This window comes from Lathyrus oleraceus, chromosome 3 (assembly GCF_024323335.1).
Source record: "Lathyrus oleraceus cultivar Zhongwan6 chromosome 3, CAAS_Psat_ZW6_1.0, whole genome shotgun sequence".
Classification (NCBI taxonomy): Eukaryota; Viridiplantae; Streptophyta; class Magnoliopsida; order Fabales; family Fabaceae; genus Lathyrus; species Lathyrus oleraceus.
This window is the reverse complement of record NC_066581.1, coordinates 160057898-160067809: the sequence shown is the minus strand read 5'-3', so window position 1 is coordinate 160067809 and position 9912 is coordinate 160057898. Positions and strand designations below refer to the sequence as shown.

General features: G+C 37.4%; 1 protein-coding gene across 1 annotated transcript; it reads left to right on the top strand.

The window, feature by feature from the left end:
• Window positions 1–8112: 8112 nt before the first annotated feature.
• Window positions 8113–9215, top strand: LOC127125995 (60S ribosomal protein L23). The gene is made up of 4 exons (XM_051054851.1): window positions 8113–8256; window positions 8373–8657; window positions 8758–8799; window positions 8957–9215. Exons 1-4 carry the CDS (start codon window positions 8244–8246, stop codon window positions 9037–9039), a joined length of 423 nt encoding a protein of 140 aa, XP_050910808.1. The 5' UTR covers window positions 8113–8243; the 3' UTR covers window positions 9040–9215.
• Window positions 9216–9912: the final 697 nt, after the last annotated feature.

Genomic DNA, 9912 nt, shown 5'->3' with positions numbered 1-9912 from the left:
AATTTTCTAAAAGTTTTCAAACAGTGTTAACCGGTTAACGCATATGGTTAACCGGTTAACGCAAGAAAAAATTCACTCGTTCGGCTAGAAGAAGTGCTTTGAAGTATCAAGTGTTGATCGGGCGTCGAAATTTAATTTGATTTTAATTAATTAAAGGAATTAATAATAATAATAATAATAATAAAGTGTTTATTATTGTCTTGTGGTGATCGGTTATGGCCTTAGTTTTCCTTTGTTTTGTTTTGGGTTTTTAAAATACGACATGCGTGTCGTGCCTCTCTCTTAATCTCCCAAATGTAACTTCTTTTCTTATCTCACTTCTTCGTATGTAAAACGAGTTTCTTTCATGTAATGTAATGATATGAAGAAAGCAAAGAAGTCAGTGCCAAAGGAGGACAACCTTGAAGATCTTGCTTGGAGAAGCTTAGATCGTTGTAGGTTAGCTTAGGTTCTCTCATTGGCTTGGGAGAACAATTGCGCTAGGGCCATAACTGTTTCATTATGTATGTATGTATGTTGATGCATGTGAATGTATGTTGATGCATGTAAGAGACGGTTTATATGATAAACAAGCCGGTGAGATCAGAAAAATTGCAATTCCCTCAAAATAAATATTAAGTTTAAGCTTTCCAAGTTTTAACACTCATCGAGACTATTATCGAATAATGTAGGTTTCGCCTACGCGAGGTGCATGTTCTATATTAGTAAGGTGCGATGGGATAATTGTAATATCCAACTGTTAAAACAATGGGTCAAACTTAACTAAACAAATTATAATAAGATTATATATATGTTTAGAAGCAAGAGTTGGGAATAATCCATATGATGGATTGGAATAAGGAGTTATTCACCCAATTGAAATTTTCAAGAGTTGTATGAGATACAATTTGAAGGAGTTCCTACCTAAATAACCTATTTTTGTGTAATCCGCCTACACGGGCTTAGAACGAAGTGAAATATGGATCTCGACCCACTAGAAAATCTTCCAACGGGATTTTCCGAATCAGATGATGAGGGTCATTTGTTTTGAGTAAAATAGTGGGAGCATATTTAATTAAAGGCCTAATTAAATGTGTCAATGATACTTATATTTTTCATTAATCCTTGTGTAGATTACCATGACAGCAAACACCTCTAACAACATCTTGCGATCAATCCTTGATAAGGAAAAATTGTCTGGGACAAATTTTATGGATTGGCACCGAAACCTGAGGATTGTCCTCAAACATGATAAAAAGCTGTATGTCTTGGAGACACCTGTTCCTGAAGAGGAACCTCCTAGTTCTGCACCTAAGGCAGAAAGAGATGCTTATAAGAAGCATGTCGATGATGCCAATGAAACTGCTTGTCTCATGCTAGCTACCATGAACTCAGAATTGCAAAAGCAACATGAGAGCATGCCAGCGTTCGATATGATCGAACACCTGAAGTTGCTCTATCAAGAGCAAGCAAGGCATGAGAGGTTTGAAGTTTCAAAAGCCCTTTTTCAAAGCAAGTTAGCTGAGGGAGCCCATGTAGGTCCCCATGTACTCAAGATGATTGGGTATGTGGAAAACCTTGAGAGATTGGGTTTTCCCCTCGAAAAGGAACTTGCAACTGATTTGATCTTGCAATAGTTGTCAGATAGTTTCAGTAAATTTGTCCTAAATTTCAATATGATTGATATGGATAAATCTCTTCCTGAACTGCTCGCCATGTTAAGAACTGTCGAGCAGAATCTGAAGTCAAAAGGGAAGTCCATTCTGATGATCGGAAATGGAAAGAGACAGAACAAAAGGTCCACTAAGCAGAGTGATAGGAGGAAGGGCAAGGAAGTTGCCAATCCCAGACCCACTGCTGCTTTGAAGCCTAGTGGAGGCATAGCAAAAGAAGGCACCTGCTTCCATTGCGGTAAGACCGGACACTGGAAGAGGAACTGCCCAAAGTACCTGGAAGATAAGAAGAATGGAGTAGAGACTTCAACTTCAGGTATTTTTGTTATTAATTTATCTACTTCTGCATCATGGGTATTAGATACTGGATGCATTTCTCACATTTGTACAAATGTGCAGGAACTAAAAGGGAGTAGAGATTTGCTAAAAGGTGAAGTCGACCTACGAGTTGGCTATGGAGCAAAGGTTGCTGCTTTAGCCGTAGGGACTTTTGTATTGACTTTACCTAGTGGTTTAATAATTCAGTTAGAGAACTGTTATTATGTACCTGCAATTAGCAGGAATATTATTTTCATTGCTTGTTTGGACAACTTTGGTTTTTCATTTATAATAAAGAACAATTGTTGCTCAATTTATTTGAATGATATATTCTATGCTACTGCACAAATGAACAATGGAACCTAACGAGTTAAAACAAAAGGGTGAAACCTAACGAGTTAAAACATTAATACAAAAGGGTGAAACCTAACGAGTTAAAACCAACTAGGTAAGAATATTAAAACTCTTCGATCAGATCGAAGTGATGAGTATTTAATCCTAGAGTTTGATGACCATCTGAAAGAGTGTGGGATCCTATCCCAACTTACTCCTCATGGAACATTCAAATGGAAGGGTGTATCTGAGAGAAGAAATCGAACCCTGTTGGACATGGTCCGATCCATGATGAGTCACACCAATCTTCCAAACTCCTTTTGAGGACATACACCATTGACATCAGCTTACACACTTAACCGCATTCCATCCAAAAGGTTGAAAAGACACCATATGAGATATGGAGTGGTGAGAGACCACATATGTCTTACATGAAGATTTGGGGTTGCGAAGTTTATGTGAAACGACAAATTTCAACTAAGCTTGGGCCAAAATCTGACAAATGCTTATTTGTGGGGTATCCTAAAGAAACAAGAGGATATTATTTCTATAATCCTTCTGAGGGCAAAGTGTTTGTCGCTCGAACTTGAGTTTTCCTAGAAAGGGATTTTATTTCCAAAGGAATCAGTGGGAGGAAAGTAGAACTTGAAGAAATTCAAGAATCACAAAGTATCGATACACCTATGGAGGAATTAGAGCAGGAAACACAAGTAGTTGTGTAAGAGTAACCTACTCAAGTAGAACAAGACCAGCGTAGGTCAAGCAGGATACGTCACCTACCTGAGAGATATGGATATCTCATAACAGATCATGGTGATGTATTACTCATGGATCAAGATGAGCCTGTGACCTACTCATGGAATCTTCATTTTGATGAAACGGTAAAACAATATAGATTCATCAAGAACGAAGATGAACCTTGTGTCTACAAGAAGGTTAGTGGGAGCATGATCGTTTTCCTGGTACTATATGTAGATGACATATTACTCATTGGAAACGATGTCCCTACCCTGCAACAAGTAAAGACTTGGTTGGGGAAATGCTTTTCTATGAAGGACCTAGGTGAAGCAGCCTATATATTAGGAATCAGAATCTATAGAGATAGATCACAAAACTGCTTGGCCTAAGTCAGAGTACATACATAGACAAAGTGATGAGACGCTTTAATATGAATGATTCCAATCTGGTAATGTGTTTTGCTTAAATGGTGGCACTGTGAGCTTGAAAAGTTCAACGCAAGATGCAGTTGCTTATTCTGCAACTGAGGCCGAGTATATTGCTGCCTTAAGTGCAACAAAGGAAGCTGTTTGGATCAATAAACTTGGCATAGTCCCTAGCATTGTGGATCCCATTGGTCTCTATTATGATAACAATGGTGTTATCGCACAAGCTAAGAAGCCTAGATCTCACCAACGATCCAAACACATACTTAGGCGTTGTGCGAAAATATGTAAAGTACCTACACTTGACAATATAGTTGACCCACTGGCAAAGCCTCTTGCGCAGCAGAAGCATGATGGCCATACTAGATCAATGGGCATACGGGGTATGCCTGATTGGCTCTAGTGCTAGTGGGAGATTGTTGGTGTAAGCCCTAAAGGCCAATACTTTTGGTACTTGTATCGAATTATTTAAAGGCATTTTCTTTATTATGGTTGATTAATAAAGTCCCTGGAATAGATAGTCCGTTTAATGTATTAAGTGTGACTTAATCATGAGAACACATTAAACATAAGGACACTATTCTTAAAGTATCAGTAGTCGAGCTTTAATGTGAAGTGGGATAACATTAAAGCATTAAGACTATTATGTTTGTAGACTGATGATCACATCTCATGGATCATGGATAAAGAGTTATCAAGTCTTAAACATAGGTATGAATATTAGGAGTAATATTTATACCGGATTGACCTGCTATGAGAATACTATATAGAAAGTTATGCAAAGTGTCATAAGTTATTCTCATGGTGATAATAGTGTATACCACTCTTCGACCTGAAACCACTATGGATCCTAGATGTAGAGTCGAGTGCTTTGTTGCTGATCTAACGTTGTCCGTAACTGGATAACCATAAAGACAGTTGATGGGTACTCCACGAAGCATGCTGAGGGACATAAGAGTCCTAGATGGAATTTGCCCATCCTGCGTAACAGGATAAATGTCTATGGGCCCAATATTGAACTGGACAAGGGTGACACGGTCTATACCTTGTGTTCAATATAGACATAAGGGCAAAGGGGTAATTATACACATGATTATTATCGCAGGAGGTTTTGTCAGATCACATGACATTTTCGTGACTTGGGTAGCAGTGATGTGTTGCTAGATACCGCTCACTGTTTATTATGTTAAATGCGTGATTTAATATAATTACCAACGTCGCGAAAACCTATAGGGTCACACACAAAGGACAGATTGATGAGAGATAGAATAATTAAGGAACATCGTAAGGTACGGTGTACTTAAGAAGAATACGAAGTATGGTAAGGTACCAAATACTTAAGTGATTTTGGCATATTATGAGATATGGACCAAAATACATTTAAGTGGGCTTTTTGGCTTGAAGCCCACACAAGTGGTTCTATAAATAGAGCTCTTGTGCAAAAGCTTTGTAAGGGAATACAACATAACTGAAGAGTTGGAATTTCGTATCTCTCTTTCTCTCACTCAAAGCCTTCATTCACAAACAGCTAACACTGCGATTGAAGGAATCCGTTCGTGTGGACTGAGTAGAGACGTTGTCATCGTTCAACATTCGTGATCGCCCCGTGGATCTGTATCAAAGGTTTTGATCATTATCAGAGATCTGCACCAAAGGTTTGAATCGCCACAAGAGGTAACGATTCTATCACTGATCATGCCCATTCGTAAGGATCACTAAATGGAGAAAATTTTAAATTCCGCTGCGCCTTGGATGGCAATTCTCCTTCACATGGATGGTACTGGATGGTTGAAGGAATGATTATAAGGATTGATTGGTACCATTTATACCAACAATATCCTAATAAATAAGACCTCTATAGTTAAGCGTGTTTGACTTGGAGTAGTATTTGGATGAGTGACATTTCGGGAAGTTTTCCAAAAAGTGTGTGAGTGAGGGTAAAGCATGTTAAAAAGACCTGTATTAGTTTGTGGGGTCAGTCGATAATCCTAAAAGCGGTATGAGGCGTTACAAATGGTATCATAGCCAGACATATTATAGTATGATGTGGTTCGAGGACAAACCAAGCGGAAGCTGGTGTAACACCCAATGCCAAATAGGACAGATATTGGATGTAACACTCGAGGCCGAATAGGGTAGAGAGTGGTCCCCGAATTTACATCAGAATGAGAGGGATCCCGAGGCTGTGCAGAGATGAGACTACATGGTTGAAGAAAGACTTTTAAGGATTAATTAATACTACCTATATCAACAAGATGCATCCACTTTTCGGTAGCCTGACAAATAAGACCTTTATAGTTAAACGTGCTTGACTTGGAGTATTATTTAGATAGGTGACCTTCTGGGAAGTTTCCTGTAAAACATGTGAGTGAGGACAAAGCATGTCCAAAAGATCCAAGTTGGTTTGTGAGGTCAGTCGGTAATCCTAAAAGTAGTACAAAGCATTACATTGGCACCCTGCGATACTCCTTTAGTACCAAGTGACTCTCGAAATCCTCTAGTATCGCATCAAGATCTCTGTGGTGGATGATGGGAGGAGCAGACTCATATGGAGGTCCCAGAATAATCTTCAAATACCCAAACGGGCGCATCACTTGCTATAGTAGATAAAGATACATCATACTTGACCCACATGCCAATTATTTAAAGTATAAAGAAATGACGTCCAACAGACACATCTCGCGATGACCGCCTACATGACAATTAAGATACACCCAAAATGGCTCAATCATATTATTCCCTATGTACGTCGCAAAGGCAATAACATGTGGCCAATCCTCAATGTAGGTAGGCACATGTTCCCATTTGGAGATGCGAGGAAAGTGAGAGATTATCCATCCCTGAAAATGGTTCATATAAAATATTAATAATAAGGCTAATAAAATAATTATGAAAACATTAGTTACACCAAACAGACGACTCCTTAGTTTGTACTCATCAATCACTGTCAAATCAATAAAGTATTTCAGGTAGACCATGTTAACATAGGCTGCAATTTTGTCCATAAAAACAGACATGCCAACCAAGAACAAGAGGTAACACCTTAATGCACACTGTTGGTGATACTCAACCTGCATATCATCACCACCAACATCCTTAACCCACTGCAGTTAGTCTCTATAAAGTTATTCCAAGAATTTAAACCTCTCGTGTTAACTACCTCGTTTGCAGCCTCAGTTTGGTAAAACCCGAAATGAGTGACCATAATCTCGATGACTTCCTATCAATCGAGCCTTTTGTGGTCCAGTAATTTTCCCATGATGGGAAGATGCAAGAGGCATGAGATGTCATCCACTGTGATGGTTATCTCATAAATATGAAGGTGGAAAGACGACGTCATGTATGCAGCATAATATAAATCGGCAAAACCAGAATAATAAATGGCATTCCTGAACCAATAAGCAGTTGGTTGTTCCAAATCCAATATCTTCCTGCTGTGACTTACCGATTATAAACATAAACACTTTTGTAAAAAATATATCACCATTAAATATGATTTAATTAGTTTAAAACTAATGTAATACAAAAGTAAATAAATATACCTCTTATTCCCATACATGTCAAACATCATAGTCTTCATAGAGATGAAGTAAGAAGGCGTCAAATGGGCCTCATGTATAACTCTCTAAAGGGGTATTGTCAGTGAGTTCCTCCCGGGCTTCAGGGGCATCAGATGTAACTTCATCATCTAGAGACTCATGGCCCCGTTAAGTAGAGGCACGAGACAGACGACTACGAGAAATAAAACCATATGATTGCAAACTTCGACGTTGTGAACCATCAAACAAGTTATCATTGACTCGTGGCCTCGTGTTCCTCGATGCAACCCTACCATGTTGTACAAATGCGGTTTGAGACACATTGCCGAACATAATTTTGCTAGTTTTTTTCCAGCCATTGCAACTGCATTAAAACCAGAAAGTCACATCAGAAATTAAACCAAAGTTCAACCAGAAACAAAGCCGAAGATACATCTCCAAAAGCAGCACAGAGAAAATTCGGATATGCATCTCCGAATAAAGTTGTGATTTTCTCAGCCATGGAAGAAATGCCATTGCAGCCCTAACCTTCCAAACAGATGTCAATGCATGTCCATTTAAGCTACCTATTTCGATTCCAATACAATCTAATGTAGCTAAAACAACTTATTATCGTCCAAACCACAAAAAGAAATAGTTTTGAAAACCAACCCAATCTAATTGGCGAGAGAAAATGTTGAATGAATGAGAAAGAGCTCAAATGAGAGAAAGTTAAATTGATGAGAAACTTGAATGATTGTGAGAGCTCAAATGATATTTTTGGAGTTTTTTAGGAAGTGAAGGAGGAAGATGGAAGAGTCTGACAAGGTTATATGAAATAAAAAGGTCTAGAGATATATCTCCGATCCACCCACTAAATTTGAATTAATAATATTTATAGAGATGCATCTTCAAACTCATCTTTTATACATACAAAGATTAATTTCCAGATAAATCTTAACATAATATAGTGTCTCATCAATTTTCTATAAAAAATGTCTAAAAAAAATTGTATACAGATATGCATATCCGAACAATAGAGACTGTTGTGACTTTTGACGTGTTGAGAGAAGACCTTAAAGGTGAAAAAAGTAACGCCCAATAAAATATAATCTAACATGAGGCAATTTAATGGGCCGAGTCTCAAAGCCCATAATATTCGAAGTGAGACTGATTTTAAAACCCTAGTCTATCAGAGCCATATATAAAACAGAAAGAGAGCATTAGGGTTTGTTTTGTTCTGTGATCAAGCAGCCACAATGTCGAAGCGAGGTGCAATTTCATATTCAATCTTTCGATTAATCACTTTAGCTTCGTTTCATCTCCGAATAATTGATTAACTTCATTCACTTTTGAATAACTGATTTCAATTTCTACTTGTTTTTCAGGTCGCGGAGGTTCCGCGGGTAACAAGTTCAGGATGTCACTCGGTCTTCCGGTGGCTGCGACGGTGAACTGCGCTGATAACACCGGAGCTAAGAATCTTTACATCATTTCCGTCAAAGGTATCAAAGGTAGACTCAACCGTTTGCCCTCTGCTTGCGTTGGTGACATGGTCATGGCTACAGTGAAGAAGGGAAAGCCAGATCTCCGTAAGAAGGTGCTGCCGGCTGTTATCGTTCGTCAGCGCAAACCATGGCGCCGAAAGGACGGTGTTTTCATGTACTTCGAAGGTATGTTAGCTTTCTCGTTTTTCTCCTCAAATTTGTAGTTGATTTTGATACATATGTTTGTGAATTTTTCTTGATTTTTCTTCTTTGGCTCATTCTGTAGATAATGCTGGTGTGATTGTGAATCCCAAGGGTGAAATGAAAGGTATTAGATCAAATAATTCAACTTTTTTTGTTTAGTTTAGATTATTTATTGATTATAATTCGAGCTTAATAGTTAATCACATGATTTCCGTTATTCAGTCAGTTTTTGATAGTGTTTTTGGTTCTTTGTATTTAATTTAGTCTATTTGTAACTGTAGGTTCTGCTATTACCGGTCCAATTGGGAAGGAGTGTGCTGATCTGTGGCCTAGGATTGCAAGTGCTGCCAATGCTATTGTTTAAGTTGAATTTTCTAGTATTCAAAACGATTTTGTTATTGCCATTTGGTGTTGTTTTAGCTTTGATATTTTGATAAGTGACTGAAGCTCTTTAATTCTCTGTAATGGGAAGTGTTTTGAAGATGTTAATGCTTAGTTATAAGAGTTGTTTTTATGCATGACTTTTTATTTATTGTGCCATATGTGTTTGGTTTTGTTTCTTTTGAAAACTTTAACTAATGAGTTAGTGTGGAAAGATAGATATTTCGAAGTTGCATGATTTGATGCTGATTCACAAGTGTTTATTGATTCCCGAGTGTTCATTGAAAATCTAAAACAATATCAAGTTGTGGCTATATTATTTATTATAATAAAATTACTGGTTTTTAGCATCGATCATGTAATTTTTCTGATTCGGTCTAAAGCTTACTTATAGTGTTTGGTCTTTTTGACATGCAGTATGTTTTTGTGTGGCTGAATTGGTTTTCAGTAATAATGGTTATTTAGCTTATTTTTTGACATTGCAGTCCACTAAATTTTAGTTGGGGTAAATTTATATTGATTAGATCATACTCCTGTAAAAAAGTATTTAATTGCTCGCGTTTTTCAAGTTAAACTTTATATAGTATGTTCACATTTTGGAAATTGCTTATCTCGATAGGTATATTTTTCATATTGGATATCTTGCGAAGAATTCTAAAATTTCAGTTCTCAAAAATAAATTATGAGAATTTCAGAATTTGTTTTTCATATTTTTTCCTAGTCATTTTTCATATGTCTGAGAATTTGTTTGTCACCCTCAACTCTTCTTTAGCATGATGTTGTATATGAATCGTAAATGCATATATTTGGTGTACAATACTGAAATTAGTTTAGAATTCTGGCTTCAAATGTCAAA

Coding starts and splice junctions, on each gene's coding strand:
- LOC127125995 (XM_051054851.1), top strand. Junction 8,658..8,757: donor TGTTTTCATGTACTTCGAAG/GTATGTTAGCTT, acceptor CTCATTCTGTAG/ATAATGCTGGTGTGATTGTG. Junction 8,800..8,956: donor TCCCAAGGGTGAAATGAAAG/GTATTAGATCAA, acceptor TTGTAACTGTAG/GTTCTGCTATTACCGGTCCA.